This window comes from Pholis gunnellus, assembly GCF_910591455.1.
Source record: "Pholis gunnellus genome assembly, chromosome: 3".
Taxonomy (NCBI): Eukaryota; Metazoa; Chordata; class Actinopteri; order Perciformes; family Pholidae; genus Pholis; species Pholis gunnellus.
Genome location: NC_136529.1, coordinates 23,430,882 through 23,453,576, shown reverse-complemented (window position 1 = coordinate 23,453,576; position 22,695 = coordinate 23,430,882). Strand labels below are relative to the sequence as shown.

Genomic DNA, 22,695 nt, shown 5'->3' with positions numbered 1-22,695 from the left:
ATAATCCAGGGATTTGAATAATCAGGTTGAAGATAATGGGCTGGGCCGGCCGGGGCGTAAATAGAGAGCATCCCCTCATCCTCCCAGCGCTGAACTTAATGAACTTTTAATTGATGCGGTTTGGCGAGTCCTTTTGTCATGCAACAGAAACAAGCCTCTCTGCTGATGGGCCTGTTTTCCCGACTGGCTTCAGATTGGTTTACAGCAGGCCCTAAGTACCGTGTAGTTAGTTTCATGTGTCATATAAAATCTGCCCAGGCACAACGACGCCTGCAACTAAAACCTTAAGTGCATCCACAGGAATCACTCACCGGCTTTGCACTTCCGTCTTAAGGAAGGAGGAGAAATTCAATCACTGCCGGCTTGACACACCGAAGACGGGGCTCGCTCGCGCATCTGCTTTTACTTGTTTCTCGCAGACCACTCCGGCGAGGCAGGCTGGGATTCGTTGTTTGTCTGAAACAACATCCCCGATACGACCAGGATCTGAGTCACTCAATCTGTCCCCGGCCCCGTGTTGCTTCCCAGACCCGGCATCTGCGATGCACAGATCGAGATATTTCCCCCAGTGAGCCAGGTCATCTTTATTCAATGATTTGATTATTTAAATGAAATGTGGCTGATCTGTATCTGACACAAATTCCCAATACAGTGCTGCATCAGCTTTGTAAAAGGGGGGGGGGGGGGGGGCAGCATCCTCACAAAGCGCTTGGCCCACTTTGCTTCCCAACAACCATCAGTAACCACAGCTCGGGGACTGTAACACAGCAATCTGTTAAGGAGATAAATAATCAGATTTGGCACAGCACTCCCATCTCTCTCGCCTTTCATTTGTCTTACACCAGAAAGAAAAGAAAAAAACCTGATAATTAAATCATTTAGGGTAAACCATGCAGTGGCACAGAGAAGAAGGGAAGGGTAGAGTATGGATGTAGGATTGAGGGGGGAGGACACAAGGGAATAGGCTAACATTTGTACTACCAGTGAGAGTTGTGACTGGCTTCTCACACATTGTGGCCAGACTCTGATCCGGCATGCTGGACATCAATCTTCCCCTTTTTCTTTTTTTCCGCTGATAGATTGAGTCCATCAGCACGCGATGCCATAGATCGTGACTTGTTTATGGCCCAAAGCATCTCATCAAAAGAAGTGAACGAGAAAACAAGTGGCGAGCAGCTGTCGGGAGTCATCTTTGAGTCTGGCTGCACATAAACACAGCGCAACACCTTTCCGTCCGGGTCTATCGGCACTTTAATGTTCCTGCTCCTCTAAAGGAAGCTGATGGCACGTTTTTTTTTTTTCTTCTTTTTTTCTTCCCTCTCATCGCTGTTACGAGATCATTAGAGTGTTCTCCCCTCCGGGCCTGACTGACAATGATAACATCCTGACAGACCTGTCCTGTGTGCAAGTCAAATTTAACGCAACGCAGGGAACTGCAGAGCTGTTTCCTTTCTATATTTTTTTTTTCTCCCCTCCAACATGATCTCAAATGGGAGAACACCCCATGAATCCTACACTCTTCTCCCATTACACTAATGTAGCTCATTTGGTGTAAATTCTGTCATTTACTACTGTTTAGCCATCCAGCGTTTAAAAGGGCTCTTCTGCCGCCAGCCCCTCGCAGCGCTTTGTGCTCACTGATTCCCAGCGCACTCCACATTTCAATTTCTTATTAATACAGAATTAACCAACAAGCCTAGTCTCGAAGAATGAAAAAAAAAAAAGAAAGAAGCTTCTCCTTAAATTAAAAACCAGCGTTACCTTCACCAGTCCACACATTTCCTTGTTAAAAGCTCATTATAATGGGTCTTCCACCATCTATTTATTAGCTGTATCAAAACAGAGGTCTTAATGCGAATGCATAATTCATAATTGAATTTAAAAAAAAAAGAAATCAGACTTTTGAAAGAGGGGAGGGAGAAAAAAAAAAAGCTGCTAACCACATTCATGAATGCTTGACTGCTTCGTAATTGCAATGCAATTATCACATGTTATGAACAATGTGAACTCTTCAGCAAGTAATTACAACACAAGGAAACCTGTGACGGCCTTTAAAATGTCCTGCTTGAGGTACATCTCTACTAACACGGATACAAATGAGATTTTAATCTGAGCATCAGCTTCTTTAAATCCTGGCAAACCTGGCACACCTTACATGCTTTCTTAGTTTTTTTTTTCACTAATTCATTTTTACATCAAATGTTTTAAATCATAGCAGACGGAGATGTTTTCATCCCCCCCTCCCTCACTGTCCTTAAAGACGTCCCCCCCGAAAGTCGCGGTATTAGACGTTATCTCTGTATTGAATATATGTATATGAATGAGATTTCCGTGGTTGCAGTTATTCCCACATGGCAGCGCGAGTGTTTGTGGTGTAATGAATCTCTCCACCCGGCCCGTCGTCTCGGGGAGCGGGGCTCAGACTGGAGGAGCAGCAGCAGCAGCAGCACAGGTGGCAGCGATGTAGGCCAGTCCCCCAGGCTCTTGTAGCTGAAAGTTGTGTGTCTTGTGAAGTGCCTGTGTCCATATGGCTCGCTGTCTCGCAGACACTGCCTCCGCTCAGGCCGATTGTGGCTTCGCCGCGGTCCCATTCCCCTCGCCATATGGAGGATGTTGTAAAGTTTGTTTTTTTCAGGACGTTCCCGCTATTTAGACCTGACGGTTCGAAGCCGTACGCTCGGCATTGGACGCGGTCGCTTGTCAGCCCACCTGGCGACGCGGATCGATCAGTAGGTGAATCGATGCCAGGCGGGGGATGTTTACAGTTTGCGCGCAGTGTGAAAGTACCTGATGCTTTCTTTTGGTGGGGGGGGGGGGGGTTCATGTCATGGATCACTCTCCTCCAGGTGGGTTCTGGGACACGATGCAGCAGCAGGCAGCGTGGGAGAAGCTCCCCTAGCAGTCCTGATCAAAGTCAACTGCAACATGACTCAGTGACAATAAATAATAACATATTGATTTGGTCGTGCTTTCGCAACATGAGTCCTTTCTTTAAGAGGAGAGCAAGCAGAGATCCCTCAGGTACACGGATTCTACACAGATCAAGTCAAGGGTCTTCATGTGGAAACTACACACACAGGAGCACACCTGGAGCTGCAAACCAGGAGTCCGCTTCACAGGAGAACCAATCCTCTGTGACCTTTGACTTCTGTCAACTTAAAAAAAAGTTTTATTAACAGCTGTTTCCCTCTCTCTCTCTCTCTCTCTCTTCTAGATCCTCGCTAGAAGACCATTCCCCCCACAGTCACCCCCTCTACGGTCACGGCGTTTGCAAGTGGCCCGGATGCGAGGCGGTGTTCGACGATTTCTATTCATTCCTCAAGTGAGTAAAAGTCTCGGTCGGGAGTTGGGTTTTTCCTATCTAGCGGCCACGTTTTGTCCTCGCGTTGGGTCGATTGCACGTTTCGTGACCGCCGGCGACTACGGCGGCACTACAGGTGCAGAACCGGTTGTTATTCCTGAGTGCGGGTGCCTGGGTTGACAAGGGTACTGTGGCGGGGTCTCTTTCTGAGAACGGCATGGGCCTCTAATTCCTGTGATAAGTGCAGTCCCCATGGTGACGGGGGCCGTTTTTCCCAAACAAACAACGGTAGGATGTTTATCTGTGGCAGCCCACACTGCATGTTTGCCCTTGTCACTGGACAGGGGGATTGTGTGTGTGTGTGTGTGTGTGTGTGTGTGTCTTTGCCTTGCTCAGCTCTTTCTGTCCTTTTTCTCAGCGGTTTATTTGTCTTTCCCTCTCCTTTCTCATGCCTCTTTGACTTGTGTTTTGGTTCACAGTGCTGTCTATGTCATTGAAAGGCCCACACCTCACGGCGCTGTGTGTTACAATGAAGCACGTACGCTGCACTTAAACAGCTCCAGCTTTAGTCGACTCTCACCTGCTCGTAGCATGTTTCCAGCTTGTTAACGGCGTGACACAGGCCTTTGTTTTGCCCCATGTTTTCCCCCCCCGGTTGAGTCACACCGCTGGTTTACTAATCAACCCGGTGTGCAGCGCGCTCGCAGTAATCCAACACATAGCAGCGCCATGGTTACGGCGAGGATGAAAACATCTGCATTGTGGCAGCAGATCAATGGCTCACTGTCACCTGGGATTAGTCGCACTTTAAACAAGATATGACACAATTCCATTATCCTAAAACAAGCACTCAGCGAACGCACAGATTCCTAGCTGGCGGAGAGAAAGGTGCCGCGGGGAGGGAGAGGGGGGGGCAGCTGAAAGTTTTGACCGTCTTAGTCAACATTTAGAAATCCTCTTCACTGTTTACTTAAATCCACTTTGAGCGCAGTTTGCTTTAGGAAAGCTGAACGCGGCGGAGTGTTTGGTAGTTCAGTGCCGTTTCTGTGCAAGATGGGGGGAAAAAAAAACAACTAGAGGCAGTTATGTATTTTTATTTTTTATTTAATAAACATCTTCCCTCGGCACACGTAGTTATTAAACCACGTATTACACACACACAGACACACATTTCAGCTTTGGGAGTGTCCTCCTAAATCCGTCACTATTTATTGTATTCTGACATTGCCTCACCCTTTGTTTATAGAAGAGAGAGGAATTAAATTCAGCGCTCCCGGTGCAGCTCTGCCTTAAACAGTCTCTAAGTGCACTCTGCAGTGTTTTTACAAGTGTTTTTATCATGGCAACATCTTGTTTACTTTAGTTGCCTGCTTCAAACTGCTTGGAACATGTTAAGAAAACATTTTGGGGGAAGAGTCCTCCACAAAGCTGCCTTTGTTCAACAGCAGGCGAGAGTGTAGAGCGGCTCACCAAGGTGTTAACTCTCAAAACCCTTAAGCACTTCCACATGAAACCCAGCGACCGATACCGCTGGCCTCCAAAAACAATCACAAATAAGAAAACAAAGAATACATCAGGCAGTTTAATGCTCTTACGAAAGTCTCCAAAGGTCGGGGGGGTGGGAGGGGAAACGTTGAAGCTATATGTGCAGATAGGTGTGTGTGTGCAGTCAGCAGAACACAGTGTGCTGTGAAAGGTGAGGAGGACTCTGAAACGTCAACCAGATTTCAGCCCCACATGCCAACAGCAACAACTAACACGGGGCTGAAATGTTGTTTTAAACCGCGCGTGTATTTATTCTGTCTTTTAAAGAAAAGCATGACATACCTACGCGCGCTATCTCGATAAATACAAAGCGCCAGATCCCTGTTCCTGTTTTTTGGGGGGTTTTCGGGCTCACAGGAGGGCGGGGTCGGTTGTTCGCGGCGGAGCCTGGTGTTTTTTTTTTTTTATGAGGGTCAAGACCCTTCTCCTCAGTGTCCAGTCAAGAGGTCACATCCAGTGAAACACTGCAGTGCCATCTAGTGCTGCACTGTCTTCCTGCTGAAACCACAGAAGAAGAAAAACACATCTCACACACCGAGTAATTGTTTTGTAAGTTATGCGGCCTTGCGCCACGCAGACTCGAGAAGAAACACAAATAAGCCCAACATAAAATGATGTAGTACATAAGCTGAAATCCTGTAAGAAAAGTGTGCACATAAAATGACTGATTATAACACTGGAAATAATTAGAAATAGGCTTTAATGCATTTTAAATGTAAATACTACTGTAAAGATGTGTGCCTGGTAATTTAAAACTCCACAGTGAAGAAGATAAACCGTCCTCAGAGACAGCCTTAAGCTCTGGGTCCGGTCTATATAATTAGAAAGAAAGAGGAAAAAGAATAGATAGGCAAACTCTAAAAATAAAAAAAAGAGCAGACTGTTACAGGCGTGTCTATTTAACTTGTTTTATTGTGGCAATTTACATTAGTGACTGTCATCCTGCCAGTGAGCTTTTAAAAGTGGCTTCATTTGAAGTCCAGAAAGTGACACATGCCAACGCTCATAGCCTCTCTCCATGTCAATTCCCCGCATCCCCTGCTCCCGTGTCCAGACGCTCCTCTCAAGGCTGCATTAGGGCCATTTGAATATTTCATTTCCTATTAATTATGCACTGTGACTCTCCATGTCATTAGAAGAAATAAAGTGGAACGTAACAAAGGGATGAAAAGAAGCAGGGCACATGTCTCCTATGAACGGGGAAATTCCAAAGCTGCTCACGTAGGCCACTCTTCATTGAAAATTCAGTCTGTGCCGGTTAAATTGGAGTTGAAACGTCTTTACCTATTATTTTCTTCTTTGAAATTTAGTAAGATGTCCTGAAATGTTTACCAGTTTCATTCTCCCGACCCACCTAATTAAATGGCCATTTATTTGACTCAAACAGATGGAAAGCATGAAGTCTGAATTGATTTCAGTTTAAATACGCCTTTTTAATTCCTTTTTTTATTTATCTTTTTTGCCACAGTAATTAACTTGAAGTGCTGAACGTATATCACGGTCATTTTTGGAAAATGTATTATCAAAACACAATAGGAGGAGCCGAATAGAGAGGGGGGGGGGGGGGGGGATGGCGGAGAGACCACGTTTGCCCATAAAGATTTAAATCATTCACCTCAAGGTTGAAAATACTGCAGCCGAACAGAAACCTTCACATTTCGAGCAGAGCACTATCAATTCTCCCCCCCCCCCCCCCCCCACATCGCGTGGTGTCTGTCTTCCGAGTGTCGGTGTGGTGTTTAACGCACAAATGTGTTGTCTGTACATAAAAGCGATGGCACCTAATTTATTGGGCTATATCATCGCCGGCCCGGCGCTCGCCACTGTGCCGTCACAGGTTGACTCTGGCTGCTTTTTGATTTGCAGTAAACGACAGAAAAAGTGCATTTTGAAGAAGGCGGGGACGCGTCACACACCTCTCTCTTCCCATCTGCCGGCGCCACCGCCGTGCGCACACAGACATGCCTGGTGACAGTGACCTACATGGTCACCGAAGATGTGATATAATTTATGATATATATAATATATTGGATCCATTAGCGAGCATAATGAAGTAGTGAAATGAAAGGGTATTTGTGAAATCAGTTCAAACATCCTGCTCGGATTATGATTAAATGATTAATGAAATGCCCCTGCATAAGCATTTTCAAACAGTAATTCATGCGGCGGCTGATAAAATTCCTCCAATCATATTTCCTTCACTCGTGAACCTTATCTCCACCATTTTATATAAATCACAGAAAAAAGAGAGGAGGAAAAAAAAAAAAACCCTGTCTGCTACCCAGCAAGCTACTTATTTAGATTAGTTATAAACGTGCAGGAAAAAGGGAACATCTTCCCCCTGTATAAAATAATCATGCATAATTATATCCATAATTCAAGTTTGCGACAGATCCCATCTCCTTCATCCTGTTGTCCTCTGCATTTGGTCCGGCTTTTATTTGAATTCTCGTAATTACACAATTAAAAGAAAACACACGGAGGAAAAAGGGAGGCCGGATCCCGACAAGGCAGGGGGAGGCTGGAACGAGAGGAGATGGCATTAGGGCGCTGGTGCATAATGTAGCGAAGGAGTCCAACCTGAAAATCTTCAATCATCCCTCTTATCTGTGAGCTGGAGCCGGAGCAGACAGGACCGCCATGAAATATTAAGAGTCGTTCTTGTACGTTAAAGAAGTATCACCTTCTGGTTCTGGTTCCGCAGATATTGCGTGTGGCAGCTCTTTGCGTGATATTTACCTAAACGTTGCCGCATATTCTCTATGCATTGTGTTCCAACTGCGTCACTGAACCAGACCTCTTTTTTGTTTCTTACATCTAAAAGGCGGCAGAAGTCAAAAGTCCAACTGACATCATTTTTTCCTCTGTGTTTTTTTTTTTTTGTTGTTTTCCAGACATCTTAACAATGAGCACGCCCTGGATGACAGGAGCACGGCCCAGTGTCGAGTGCAAATGCAGGTCGTACAACAGCTGGAGCTGCAGGTATTGTCTCTCTGTTTGTTTTGGCCCAAATATTTATGTGTCTTCTTCTCCTGACACTTCCTCGGTGTCCGCGTCCGTCTGATATCAGCCATTCGGGGGGGGGGGGGGGGGGGGGGGGGGAGAAGGGGTCGCGGAGTGAAATAAGTTTGTACATCAGCAAGTAACCAGCCATTAAAAATGTGTTATGTATGCATGACAGCCAGGAAGAGAAAAAAAAGATATATGAAGGGGCCCGGGGCTAAGTAGAGAAGATAATTACATTTTGAATTTTACTGGGTTTTAAAGTTATTTATGACTTTTAACTGTTTGGCACCAACAGTAAAACACTGGGTGGAATGACTGGGCAGCACAGTGTGTTATAGGCGCTCGATGTAGAGCGACTTAAAGGAAAGATTATTGTAGCCCAACGCAGAAAACGTTTTTAGAATCAGTGGTTTTAATATCTTTTTTTCCCTTTATGAGTGATCTTTCATTGTCTTTCTCTGCGAGAGAGAAAAATCTGCACTTACTGGTAAAAGACTCGGTGTCACGTGTGTGTCTGTGCTCCAAACGACGACTAAGATAATGTAAGCTTGCACTTATTTGTTAGTATTACAGGGGAAAATAAAACCAACCGTCCCATTAAAGTGCATTTTTATTAATAAGGTGCTGCTACAGTTGCAAAGCAAATAAGACGAGGATCAAACTTAATGTCTTACAGATTTTATGCAGCATCCACTTGCGGTTCACATCTCCCCCCCCCCCCCCCAAAAAATGACTGATAATGAGGATAAAACACTTGTGGTTTTCTGGATAAACCTTAAACAATGAGAGTTGCTCAAACATTGCACCACAGCAGCCTCCTGTTATTTCCTCTCCGGTGGTGTACTAGAGGGGATGGAGCGAAAGCTTTACCAGACACAGACCTCCTCTGCATGCAGCCTATCACCATAATTTAAGCTGGCAGCCAAGACAGCGCTGAGTTTCAGACAGGTAGAAAGGGCCCGGCCCTGTTATTGGCAATAGAGACGCACAGTACATTTTAACCTTGAAATGGAGACTGTTGTTGGACTGAAGTGCCAAGTTGTTGACAGCTTCCAAAAGCATTTTTTCAAAAGCAAATAATTAGTTCCAAGAGGAAAAAAAATAAATAAAAAAGATGGATTTGTTCGAACAAGCTCATTGTAAAAGATGCCTTCACTGCAACGGGATGTAGGGAACTGATACAAGTAGAGAAATAGATTTTTTATTTTTTGTCGTCTTTCGTTCATAAAAAATGCAATGTGTTCTCTCTCCTCGTTACAGCTAGCGAAAGACAAAGAGCGTCTGCAAGCCATGATGACGCACCTTCATGTCAAGTCCACGGAGCCCAAAGCCATCCCACAGCCGGTGAGCAGCAACCCTGTCATACATCTCTCTCTCTCTCCCTCTCTCTCTTTCTCTCTCTCTCTCTCTCTCTCTCTCGTCCCTCCCCCATCCTTTTGTTCGTCTTAATTGGCACACGTGTATTCATTAATCCCTTCCTCCATCTTCTTATTTATCTGCTAAATAAAAACAGCTGTTCTCTTGAGGGAGGCAGTAAATATTGTTTGGACCACATCTGCTGACATCCGAGATTCAATTTGGTGCCTGTGATGAACTGGATGCTCACGCTGTAACAGCTTCAGAGCACCAGTGTCTGTTTGGGCAGACAGGAGAGATGAGGAGAGCACAGGGAAATAGAAGTAACTGTGGTAATAAAAGGCAGCGAATTTAAAGGGAAAATGTTACATTTATTTTAAGTGCTTTTAAAAGCGAAATTACGAAGGTGCTTCCCTGCCAGATAACGTGAAATATAAGAAATATTTATTATAATACCAACGATAAATTCATGCTAAATCATGTCGAAAATTCTACACAATAAAAATGTAATATTTCAAGTAGGGGCTGAAAATCCGACATTATTGACTGATTGATTTGTAGCTATAAGATATGGCTCTTTGATGTCTTAGTGGTCTTATTAGCGCCTGATCTTGATTTAATATTGATTTTATTTGATAAAACATGCTTCCTTGAGAACACTTGAATCTTCGTTTAGGGTTAAAAGACTTCACCTCAGCCATCTTTAAAAGTAATTAGTCAAATGACATCTTGATGTAAATGTTTGCATGCATAAACATCTCTTATGTCGCGTTAGATGAAGTTTTGACTTAAATGTTGTTGATTCAACCAAATGTTGAACAACTGAACTTCTGAAGAAATGCACAAGCAGATCCATTTGTTATCATCTTGACACATTCCAGACATCGTGCTTATCACTCTTAATATATGCCACGCCATAAAGCCTCCTGCTTAATCCCTATCCTATAGGGGCGAGGGCTTAACATATGGCATTTAAGTGTCTGCGCTATTTTGTCATGTTTAAGAAGGGGGCCTCACCGCCATATTTCAGTCCGCATGACCGTTCATTCAGAGATAGTTTTTACTGCAGGGCGGGAATCTGAAACCGTGCACGACGCACATGCGGGGAGTCTTGTCTCTCAGCACACTGTGCAGCTTGGATCATTTATTTACAGTCAAGAGAGTACGTGGCAAACGCAAAGCGCCTGGAGATGTCGGAACGACAAAAGGCTGCCTGTGTCACACGCGCTGATGGTGTAGATTAGAGTGCAGAACGAGGGCTCTGACACGGGGACATTTGTGTATGAAAAGTGGTAGGAGCGGCAGATAGCATCTTGAGTTCAGTACCTCTCTCCTCTCTCTCCCCCTGGGCCTGCGAGAATGGCTGTGTCAGAGCTCAGCGCTAACGCTCTCAAGGGGGCGAGCTGGGATTTTTATTCAAATAAATAGACTCCCATTCTGCAGCGCCACTCCGCCTGCTGCGAGCCGCTGTGATAGATACGTCTGGCTCCGGCTGGGTGAGTGGTGGACTCACACAGGTCGGGGCCCGTGGCCCCGCTGAGGTCTTAGAGGCGACCACCCGAAAAAAAAAAAAAACCCTCCTTTGAGCAGATGCAGACTGAACGTATTCTCCGAGCTGACTGCAGAATGAGACGCTCTGAAGAAACAATCATGTTCTTCCAGTAATTGCTAGTTTCTGCTTTTCTGCCGTTCTGTGCTGTTGCGTTTAATAACGCCGCGTATAAGTAGCCAACTGTCACAGCAAAGTAGCTTGTTTACATTTAGTCATAATTAAAGACAAACAAACTGAGACTGTGCATGCACGCCGTCAAATGAACAGCATTCATTTTGCTCCAAAGAGGTGGATGGGAGCGGGGAGAAGATCAAAACAAAATGTGCCACATTAGCAATGCGTGTTTCTGTGTGCCTGTGTTTGTATTTGCCTCTGTGTGTGTGTGTTTGTGTGTGTGTGTGTGTGGGCGGGTGGGTGTCTGCTCTGCACTCGGTGTCACTAAGCATTCTTGTCAGAAATCTGACCTTTTACGCCATACATAATTAAGGAGGGACTTTTTGTTTATTTTCTTTAGCAGCTTGCCGAGTCAAAGCCAGTATAATTAGATCACCAATTACCATTTAATTAATTTCAGTCTGAAGTCTCATTTTGTCTAGGCACTGGAGTGAGCCCAAATGGTGAGGCAAACAAAGGCAAGGCTATTACCAGCCTGTCTGGCCTATTGTTGAAGCCTCTCTCTGTTTATGGCCAGGGAATATGGATGAAACATGAAACAAAGCCCGCTAATCCACAGGAAGAGGAGTCAACACCGCAGCCCCGTTCTATTGATAGCATTGTGTCAGAAACACGCGAGCCCAAGTGTGATTTATTTTGCTCGTGATTTAGAATAACACGTCTTCTGCTGCCGCTGGTGAGGATGTGCTCCGCGCTACGTTCGTGCATCCCAGCAGTAATCCAAATTATTTGGGCAGACGCTGCCAAAAAGCCATAGTTCAGCCTCCAACACATAAACAGACATTGTGAGGAGTTGGACACGTGTCTGTTAAAGTGGGACAGTAAGAAAAGGTAAGTGTTACTCAATGGTTTCATAAGGTTATTTTTTTGTAAAAATTAAAAAAGTGAATTTATAATATAATATAAATATTGTTGTGACTGAGATTTGTGGATGCCAATCTTTGTCATATCTGTTGGTAGTAGTCACCTGTCTGTCGTCAAACCCTCCCTCACCTCCACGGCGCGATCAGCTGGTCTCAGACTTGTGATCCCTCGTAATCAACAAATGATGTCAAAGATGAAATGTGTCCTCTCCATCACTGTCTCCAGCTCTCCGTTTTCTCTCTCTTTCTCTCTCTCTCTCTCCGCTTTCTTTCTTTTTTTTCTCACAGTCTGAAGTCATGTTTAATTTGGATACTGGCCTCCTTCGGCAAATTAGCAATTAGAACAATTTTGTGGGAATATGTATATGTGTCATTAGTTTTCCTGCCAATTAATAGCTGGAGCAGGAGGGGTCAGGCTAGCATTTTCCACTTGACTGCCGCTCCAGCGCGTGGAGGCTCGGGCGCTTGGCTCGGAGCCGCCGCAGCTGCTGGAAGCCGTGCGATACCTTTCGGAGAACTCGCCATAATTAGTTTACCTTGTAGCCATTATTACTTAAATCCCTCCCCCTCCTCAGTACGGCCAACCCATCCGCACTCGCGGGCTTCCGAATACTCTCTGTCCACGGGAAATACTGCGAGGCCATCCTCGCCGCGGCCGTCACGGCCCTGATGATGGAGGTCAGTCAGATACAGTAGTTAATCATCAGATCACCTCCATAAGCAGCTCCTAATTAGAGTCCTCACAATACAATTTCAGCTTGTAATTAGCCCAGATTGGCTCCTTCCTCTGGCTGCCTTATTAGCGGGGCGGCTCAGCGGTAGGTGAGAAACACACTGTCATTTTTCAGAGCGGTTCGGGCCGCCCATCTTCCCTCAACCTCTCGCTGGTTACCGTGGGTGGGTGGATGGGGTGGGGGTGGGGGTGGGGGGGTGTTGTCCAAACAGGACAAGAGGGACAAAAGATTAAACAAAGGCGGTGAAACAGAAAAGCCGGGTGCAGGCCCCCGACACGGCAGCAAGAGAGAGAGAGAGAGAGAGAGAGAGAGCGAGGGAGGAGAGAGCAGAGCGTGAAGAATAGAGGAGGTGGGGAGAGGAGGAGCCGGGCTCCGAAGGGTTGTTTTCCAAACATTTAGCGAACGTTCATGGATCATCTCAGGGCCCGTCTGTAATTAGCAGGGGGAGATATGCATAGTCAATGAGCCGTCGGAGACACCGGGGGTAATTAGAGGACTAACTGTTCTGCTCCTGTCTGCGCTTCTCCCGTTTTGTTTTCCGGTCCTCCAGCTCAACCTGGTGTCCAGCGTCACGTTGTCCAAATCGGCCCCCGAGGCCTCTCCTCCTCTGAGCCTGCCCCGGACCCCCACCACACCCACGGCGCCCCTCACACCCCTGTCCCAGACCCACTCCGTCATCACAGCCAACAGCCTCCACAGCATGGGCCCCATGCGGCGGCGCTACTCCGAAAAGTACAACATGCCCATCTCTCCAGGTACAAATACACACATAGAATCTGCCCTGCACAACCACTGACACGCAAACCACTTGCACTGTGTCTTTATACACACACACACACACACACACAACCATGATGATGATGATATGTGTGCGATAGCATTCCTGATCGTCTTATTGCATGTTGACACACTTTGTTTGTTCCCCTTTGTGCAGATCTCAGTCAGAACAAAGAGTTTTACATGAATGCAGAGGTTAGACCGCCGTTCACGTACGCCTCACTAATAAGACAGGTAAGGACTGCTTCTCAACGTGTCGACATTTTAACACCCTGCACCCTGCCTAGTCATAGCAGGAAATGCAGCCGTCCGCTCTCCAGAAAGCCACAAAACTACATGTGCTCGACTTATTTCTCTGCCCGCTCCCTCGTTAAATTTCAAATGCAATTTAGACAGAGGAGCAGATTAACCATTTTCAAATGAGTGCAAGAATGCGTACGGGATTCAAAGAAGGGGAAAAAAAACAGCCACATATGACAATTGCATTTGATTAAGCATTTCTGTGGCTGTGATTATTACCAAATTCATTTCACACAACAGTAGGGATGAACCTGTTTTAAGATGGCCACTCAATTATCGCCGGGCCGCAGTAATCTGGGATCTCAGGAATTAATCTGAGCCGGCCATAATTGCTGCCCCTGTAATCTGCCTGAGAAATGTTTTCGCTTGCCCTTCATTTACACCCACAAAAGAAAATGTATTCAAATCTTCCGTTCCCGACGACAAAGTGCGGCAGACTTCTCTTAACAGAGTGAAGCGGTTACACTTCACACAGACAGTCGCTGTGCTGTTTGTCTGCGTTTGTCTCAGGAGAACACAACACAAACCCGGCATGCTTCTTTTTGTGAATTATTGATCATTCTGTGAAGGGAGCACAATTGTTAAATGTTTGTTTCTGTCACTGTTCCTCATGCAGGCAATCCTCGAAACTCCAGAAAAGCAGCTAACACTAAACGAAGTCTACAACTGGTTCACACGAATGTTTGCATATTTTAGGCGCAACGCGGCGACGTGGAAGGTAATTCTGCTGTTCCTCCTGACTTCTTTAAAGCGGCACCAGAGTGGAGGGAGAGGGAAACGATAGCCAGGCATAATACTTTTTATAAATGAGGCTTTACCCAAACACACAACAATGCTCCACTTCTTCTGTCCAAATGAACCGCCCTTTAAACAAACACTGTGGGGGAAAAACACACACACACACACACATAGGAAAACCAAGAGAGAGAAAGAGAAGAAGAAAGAGTGAAAGAAACAATTTCCCTGTAATATTTTGGGATGTTCTGGTGGTGGGTGGCATTAGTTTAACATAGCGGTGCCTTGCCAGTGACTCCTGGCTGAGCCCCTCGCACTCACTCACTCACAGACGGGAACACTCTGTTTTCCAACCAGGCCACAAACACACACACACACACACACAACAAAAACAAAACAACAATCTTAAAAAAGAATCAGGAATGACTGGGGTCAGAGAAAGTTAGATTTGAATGAGGAAGACGGTGATGAAGCACTTACACACACACACACACACACACACACACACACACACACACACACACACACACACACACACACACACACACATCACCACCCTGCTCCACCCTCGTCCTCCATCAGCTCTCACACTTACTCTCAGCCCTTTCCATGGGGGCACATTGATGTTCACAACTCTCTCTCCCTCTATGCACACTTACTATACACACATGCACTCAGCACAGCTCCTGCAATAACACGAGGGATGATGTATGCAGGTCTACATTCATGCCTAAATGATTTGGATTGGACGCTGGAGTTTTGTTTTAATCTCTCTTATTCATTTTTTTTGTTCACATTGTAACGGGGAAATGACCATAAATCTTTTCTAATTCAGTGAAAATATTCTAACTAAAGTTCACTGATCGGAGAAGGCAGCTTTGTGAATGATAAGAAGAAAAAAAATAATAAAAACGTCACTAACTCTACTGCCATGGAAACCAAGAAATATTTACATGTTGTTGAAGTAATTTGAAACTTTTTATTGACCATTTCCTGCCAATAACATTCTGGTTTCTGTATTGTTTTCATCCAGTGCCTGTCAAAATATTCCTCCTTTGAAATGAGATTTTATCTCCCCCCCCCCTTCTCCCCGACGATGTTTACTGTACTGATAGCAACCTTTTCTTTCTCTCTTTGTTTGTTTTACACCAACTGCAGAATGCAGTCCGCCATAATCTTAGTCTTCACAAGTGTTTTGTGCGAGTAGAAAACGTAAAAGGGGCTGTGTGGACAGTCGACGAAATAGAGTTCCAAAAGAGACGGCCTCAGAAGATCAGTGGGTAGGTTTGGCCTCTATTTTGAGCCTCGACTAGCGTCTGTCTCACCGCTTGCTGATTGGAAGAGGCTGCTGCTGCTGCTGCTGCTCCATCTCATTGTCTGTGTGCCATAACGTCCAAAGTCCCCCCCCCCCGCTTGCTTCGGCGTGCCCCCCCCCCCTTTTCGTGCTTTCAGAAGCCCTTTTTTGGTGATGCCTCATACCCCACAATGGCTTATTTATTTTGATCCTCACCCTCTCCCCTCCTCCCTGTGTCTGTCTGTCCGTCCGTCTGTGTGCCTGTCTTTTGTCGATCACCGCATCTGCATCTGGCTGCCCCCCCCCCCTTCCTCCTCTACCCCCCCTCCCCTGGTTTGCTTTCCCAGGGTGCCATTCGCACCAACCTTTCCCTGCATAAGTGCTTTGTGAGAGTAGAGGATGAGTTTGGGTCCTTTTGGACCGTTGATGATGAGGAGTTTAAGCGCGGCCGCCACGTACAGCGAGGCCGCCCTCGGAAAAACGCCGCTGATGAGCTGCTCGTACAGTAAGCACTTCCGCCTGCCCCGCAAACTCCAGAGGCCCAGCCCCTAAACCTGCATGCTCCCCCCCCCCACCCCCACCCCCACCTTCAATGTTGCCATCATGCTTTTTTGTGTTGAGCTTCATGCATCACGCTCTCACAAGCCTCCATCATCATCTTTCCTGTCAGAGATAGTTGTGTGGTATTGTCAAGTGATTGAACATCTTAGAACTATAGCCACATTACTACACCAGTAAATGTATTTAGTTCTGATTCAAAGTGCATTGATTTCTTTTTATGAAATATGATACGGCAGCTGAGGAATGCATGCGCGCTGAGACACGAGTCTGTGGTTGTAATTGGATTTTGTTGTGTTCGCAGAAGTCCAGCCTTAGTGAAGAACATTCAGACCAGCTTGGGCTATGGTCCGACCCTCTCTGCTGCCTTCCAGGTAACGAAAAAAACAAAACAACAAAGTGACCTCATCCTGAGCTGCCTCACTCTGAACTTTAAAAAGAAGAATAATAAAAGCCTCTCTCCGTCTCACATGCCCAGTCACCTCCTCTTTGTTTTTAAGGGCGTGTGAAAAGAGTGATGGGGAACTGAGAAAGTGCTGACAACCCCCTTCCGTTTCACCTTTAACGCTTCGGGCTTTGCTTTTCAGGCTTCAATGGCAGAAAACAACATACCTCTATACACTACTGCTTCCATTGGAAGTCCCACCCTCCACTCCCTGGCCAACGCCATCCGCGAGGAGATGAATGGAGCGATGGACCATGGAAACAGCAACGGCAGTGACAGCAGCCCGGGACGCTCGCCCCTGCCAGCTATGTGAGTGGCAACACCACGCTTTCTATCTCCACCGCGGTCTGTGTGAGAACAGAGTCTCACTCCACTGACACAGCAACACCCTAAATAGATTTTTTAGACAGAAAATGATCTCAGTGCCCACCCAAAACGCTCTTAAAATGACCCACCGCATGGCATGAGATGAAACAGAAACAATGAGGACAATAAATAAAGTGAAGAGGGATCAAATTTTGGAGTGGTGAGTAGGGTCACGGCCAGAGCTGTGGCGGGCCTCCCTGCAGAAAAAAGGAAACTCCACCTTTTATTTTTCGAAGGGAGGAAAAAAAGCCGAAGCCCCTCTTGTTATTTCAGCAGCGAGTTTATGAACTCTCCTCTGTGCGTCCCGCTGTCTGTCCCGAGTCACGCCGTAATCAGCGTTCCAATTCGTTAAAATATTTACAAAATGCCAGAACGCGGAGCGACAGAGCTGTTGGCCGCGACGCGGAGGCGACAAGCGCCTCTGAGCCGCTGAAAGAGAAAACAACACAAAAGGGTAATTAGTCTGGAGGACATCATCCCAAGATTCTCATGTAGGAAAGTTGCGGTCGGCCGGGAAACCGCAGCCCCCCCCCCCCCCCCCCCCCGTTCGCTTGTCGTATAGGAGTGTCTGCTAAGTTGTTTGAAGCCTAAAATAACACGGCACACGCTGCATCGTTTCCAGATGTGGGGGCAGACCACCGACTCGGGGATGGCCTCCTGAAATGTCTGAGCTTTGGGGTAAATTCTGCCTGAAAACAAAAAATAAGAAAGGTGCAGTAATGAGCTCCTGGCCAAATGGAGGAAAGTGCCATCCCTAATCACTGTGAACATAGCTCTGAGCGTGGCTGTGGAACAGGAAAGGCAGAGACAGGATGGGTGTGCTGGCCTAAAGGCAGCCTGCTTCTCCCTCTGCCCCTCTGCTTCTGTCTCCAGGCGGATGGAGCTCACAAACTCTCACTATCATAATTATGTCTATAAGCTTTATGCAAGCACAAAATGAGTTAAATCTATTTTATTTTGCTGTTTAAGAACTTTATTCTCTCAACCACATGTTTCATGCACACTAACTGTTGCATACAGTAGCAGCCTCCTCTCTCTCAGGGAATAAGCAATAAACTAGCATGTGCAACAACAACAAAAAACGGTGTTACCATGATGCTTTGGCTCACGCTGTTCCAAATACAAGTTCATCAGCGCAGTTCGCTGTGTAACAACATGTGTTTTCCACATGAGCCGACGTGCTGCTGGTTGACAGGACGCAGCTTCTCGGAAACCGGAGCGCTTCTCTCTCTCAAGCAGCCAGACGAGAATCAGGAATCCAGAGAAGGCTAATTATAAGCAAAGTGTAGAATCAGCATGCAGTTCAATAAGCATAATAATAACAATTTCATGTCTGCCCTGAAGCCACAGAGTCAGACCTGAGGCAACGGCACTTGTGGAGTTACTTTGATGTGAAAAAAAAAGATAGAAAAGCTGACTTTACTTCTCCCCCCCCCCCCTTTTTTTTTCTTTTTCTTTTTATAATTCACACACAAAATATGGCAGCTCATTAGCATACGAGTGTCTCCGTCACAATAGTTGCGAATCACACAAGACGTCCCGGTGCGAATAAATCAAATGTGGGCTTTGTTGATGAAGAACGTGCCAGTTGTCCCTTGTTGTCGTAGTAAATGAGCCCGGTGCCTCATCCTGACACCGCTCTACCTCCACTACAGCAGCCTGGCACCGCGGGTTAGAGCGGCAAGTCCCCTGCAGCTGCTCATAATGTTCCTTTTCTTTTTCTTTTTTCCTTCCTCCTCTCTGCCACAGCCAGCCCCCCACCCCCCACCACCCCCCCTCCTCTGCTTTATCCCTGCTCTGTTTCTGTAATGAGAAATTTGGCAGATCTCATCTCTTTAGTGGCTCTTTTGCCCAGGCTGTGAGCTTGGAGGAGGAGGAGGAGGAGGAGGAGGAGGGGGAGGAGGGGGGGGGGGCCTCGTGTTTTTGCCTTGTTTACAAGTGACAGCGTTATTATTCTCATAAGGGCTCTGTTTCTTATCACGGTGTTGTGCCGAAAGCGCCCGCCCCGCCGCTCTCCTCGCGCGCCTCTCCTGCCAGCGCTCTTCTTCCCTTATTGACACTCGGTTGAAAATATGCATTAATTCTGGAGTTTAACGCATGTACGCCGGTGTCTGGTCGCTGTGTTTGCTTGAAGTTGATTAATGATAGAAGCCGGCTCGGGGTCGTCCTCTGGAGACCCGCCTCGCAGGTTGTGCATGTTAACGAGCAGGAAGGGGAACACACAGCGCGCCGCTGATCCGCCGCCACCAGGAGGCTGACAACGGCAACCCACTCGCTCCGCAGAGTCCATTCTCTCCTCTCCTCGTCTCACGTTGTTAATCTTCCTCATTTATCAATTCTAAGTGAATACCCTGTTGTCGGTTGCCATGAAAATTAAAAAAAAAAAAGAAGCCTGCAGCTTCGCCGGGATTGGAATACCTCAAAAGAAAGCTGAAATTATCATCAGCACCAGTGAGGCCCCCCCTCGCTCACGGTCTCATTGAAGCCAGACATTTGTTTTTGTTCCCCTGTTTCTTTCTCTATACACTGAATCAGCACAGGTCTGTCTAGTTGCTTTTTTTTTTTTGCATGTGTGAAAGGTTATGAAAGAAAAGAAAGGATCTAAGAGAGTTAAGGATAGCGGAACTGGAGCCATAATTCTTCTTTTTTTTTTTTGCTCTCTCCTCCTCGTCCAGGCACCACATCAGCGTTAAGGAGGAACCACTGGACCCCGAGGACCACGAAGGGCCCCTCTCTCTGGTAACGACCGCCAATCACAGTCCGGATTTCGATCATCACCACAGAGATTACGACGACGACCAGGGCCACGACGACATGCTGTAAGGCGAGCTCTGTCCTTCACCCCCCTCCCCTCCTCCTCCTCCCCTCCTCCTCCCCCGTTCCCCCCCAAGCCTCAGAGGCAGAGGCAGTCTGGGTCATCTGGGAGACCGAAACGCTCCACAGATAACAAACACTGAACTGCAGTCTCAGCCACTGATGACAGCTCGCAAATGTCTCCCGAGTTCACTTTTTTAGTGCCATTACAATACACATCAAGAACACACACACACACACACACACACACAGAATACACCCCCATCTGAGGGATTTCTTTTTTCTTTCTTTCTACTTTTGATTTTAAGTAAAGCTTAAAAAGTGAAACTTCATTTCTACTCGTGCGTGGGATGGACTTGTTTGGTACAGGGGGGGGGGGGGGCCGACGTGTTCGCGGTCAGAGACCCTCGCCGTGCAGCCGGGACGGACTGCACTCAGTGGACTGCAAGAGGGTGCTGCGTCCCTCCCTCCCCCCCCGCCCACTCTCTCTCCCCCGCTCTCTCTCAGACACACACATCTGACCACAAACTCAAGAGAGAGAGCGAGAGAATGACTGACATTTAATTTACACCGTGTGAGTGTAGGTGTGCGTATGTGAGAAGGAAGCGAGCTCGGGTTCTCTGTCCATTGTCACAGCCTTCAACACTTCTCATTGGTTTGATTCCATAACGGGCGGGAGGGACGTTGTTTTTATTTGGGTGTACTTTATTGTTCGTGGGGAGGGGGGGGGGTGAGAGGTTATTAAATATCAACATAATGTGTCTTTTCCATTCAATGCTGTTGTCGATGTCGCATCTTTGTTGTTTCTCTGTACTGATCTGACCTCATGCCCATGCTGTGGAGATTCTGTGTGGTCAGCACTTGAATGTTTATGATTTCCTTTCATGTTGTTCTTTTAAAAACCACACACACATGAAGCAGAATGTCACATGCCAAGTAGTATTTTTCTGTCATTTATTCAACCCATCTTTTCCAAAAAAAAAAAAAGAAAAAGTCACCACTCTGACACGTAGCCCCCCCCCCCCCCCCCATCACACCGCCCCACCCCCCTCCTGCTCATGAAGTCCACTGGCAATGCACTACTCGTAATGAAGGCTCTCTCCACGCATCAATGAAGTTTAATTTAAGATGCGAATGAATGACAGAGAAATCATGCAGGTTATGATTTATCCTTATGAAATTATACTTCAAAACAGCCCCTCACGGCAGAGCATGTTGGGCCGCAACTGAATTTCTGATCACTTACTAGCTCCGGGTATTTTTACTTTATTTTGTGAAAATGAAAATGTCAGGTGTGCGCCGGGGAGCTAATGATTTAGACCAACTAATTGTGATTCCTGAACACAACTTGTCATTGTTAATCAGACGCTGCGGTTTGATTCGGTGCCTGAAGACAAACGTGCGTTCCCCCCGTAGTTTTTAGTTGCATCAGGACCAGTTTTTACGTTTTCAGTGAAATGCTCGTTTTTCTTTCATCGAGGGTAGAACCACCAAGACTTGCAATAAGACCGACACATTGCACATTCCAGCATTTGACAGCCGCCGTAAAAAGGGCCCAAAGCGTACAGCACGTGGATACCTCGACGTTCAGTGTCACCCAAAAAGCCAATCGTTGTAGTCCACGCAGCGTTGAACCGAGCGGGATCCACATGTGGCGCTGTGGCGCAGCGACGGCAATTCCAGCTTTGGTAGGGAGTTAACATTTTTACAGAGATCATGAATTTCAATTCAGCAATCAACCACTTTTTAATTTTTGTATTTATTATTAGTATTATTATTGTTTTCATGTTTTATTTGGCTTTTTTTTTTTTTTTTTTTTGTTTAGTCGTTGATGTGTTTTAATATCTTGTTCTGTGACTACCAAAGATAAACTACAAAGTTGTGTGTTCCATGCAATAGCAGATAAGGCCAAATATCTCTCCTCCATTCTCTCCCACCGGGCGATCGCAGCAGCTGCGATCGAGCCGGTGGAGGATCGAATCGAGGGAAATGCTCCTCAAACTGGTGTTTTCATCCTTTTTTTTATTTTAATTTTAATTTTTTCATAAAAACCAAAGGGGGCGTCTCGGAACAGGACAGCTGCAGTAACGTTTGCAGTGACCAAAACTGAATGGGAGGCGCCGACAGTCTGACTACACGATGACCAAATTAGGGGAACTTTTTTTTTTTCCATCTTTAGGCCAGGGAGCTTTTTGGTCAGGAGCAGGTTTGTGTGCAACATAAAGGGGATGTAGATTCAATGAGGAAAATGGAAAAAGCTTTGCAGAGAACAATGTGAAACGGATTCTATACTTCGACTGGACCACACGATGATTCAATGTTTCTCTTCTTTAATTCCTTTTTTTTATTTCATTTGTATCCTTTGAAATGATTGTACGCCACTTTTTAGGGGTTTTAGCGTCTTTTGGCAAGACTTTATGATTGTGTTTAGTTTCTGTCAACTTATTACTTTTTATATTAAAAAAACACTCCTGTCAACTAATAAGCTGGGTACAAGGTACTTTATGGCAGTTATTGTTATTTTTATTATATTTTCTTCGCTCATTAGCTAAAAAAAAAGAGGAAAAGGGCAATCTGTGGTTTCCAGAAGTTGTATTTAATATCCCGGCAGCTGTGGGATGGGTCAGTTACAGGCAGGCTGGGATCGTGAGAACAGGGCTGAGCTCATCCTCAAACCCCCAGTCATCTGGCTGGTTTGTTTGGTATTGAAAAAGAGGGGAACGCGCTGGTAGATTAGAACATTCTCAGCATGTGTAGCTTGACATTACTAAAGATAACAGCATGAGAAAAAACCGTTTGTACGCATACCTCAGTTCAAACCTATAGGGAATGATTCAGTTAAATGAGAAAAAAAAATAAACATTTCACTCAGTTG

General features: G+C 46.1%; 1 protein-coding gene across 9 annotated transcripts in view; it reads left to right on the top strand.

The window, feature by feature from the left end:
• foxp1b (forkhead box P1b) overlaps positions 1-22,431 on the top strand; it is a 52,964-nt gene extending 30,533 nt beyond the window's left edge. For 8 of the 9 annotated variants that reach the window (XM_079157144.1, XM_079157143.1, XM_079157142.1 and 5 more), the window contains exons 6-15: positions 3,215-3,322; positions 7,741-7,828; positions 9,113-9,196; positions 13,082-13,286; positions 13,466-13,542; positions 14,225-14,326; positions 15,502-15,623; positions 16,500-16,569; positions 16,783-16,949; positions 19,682-22,431. In XM_079157144.1, coding sequence (XP_079013270.1) covers positions 3,215-3,322; positions 7,741-7,828; positions 9,113-9,196; positions 13,082-13,286; positions 13,466-13,542; positions 14,225-14,326; positions 15,502-15,623; positions 16,500-16,569; positions 16,783-16,949; positions 19,682-19,829 — 1,171 coding nt within the window. In that variant the 3' untranslated portion in view covers positions 19,830-22,431. Of the gene's footprint in view, positions 1-3,214; positions 3,323-7,740; positions 7,829-9,112; positions 9,197-13,081; positions 13,287-13,465; positions 13,543-14,224; positions 14,327-15,501; positions 15,624-16,028; positions 16,143-16,499; positions 16,570-16,782; positions 16,950-19,681 lie in introns of all 9 variants that reach the window. The other variant, XM_079157145.1, reaches the window with a different exon arrangement.
• The last annotated feature ends 264 nt before the right edge of the window (positions 22,432-22,695 follow it).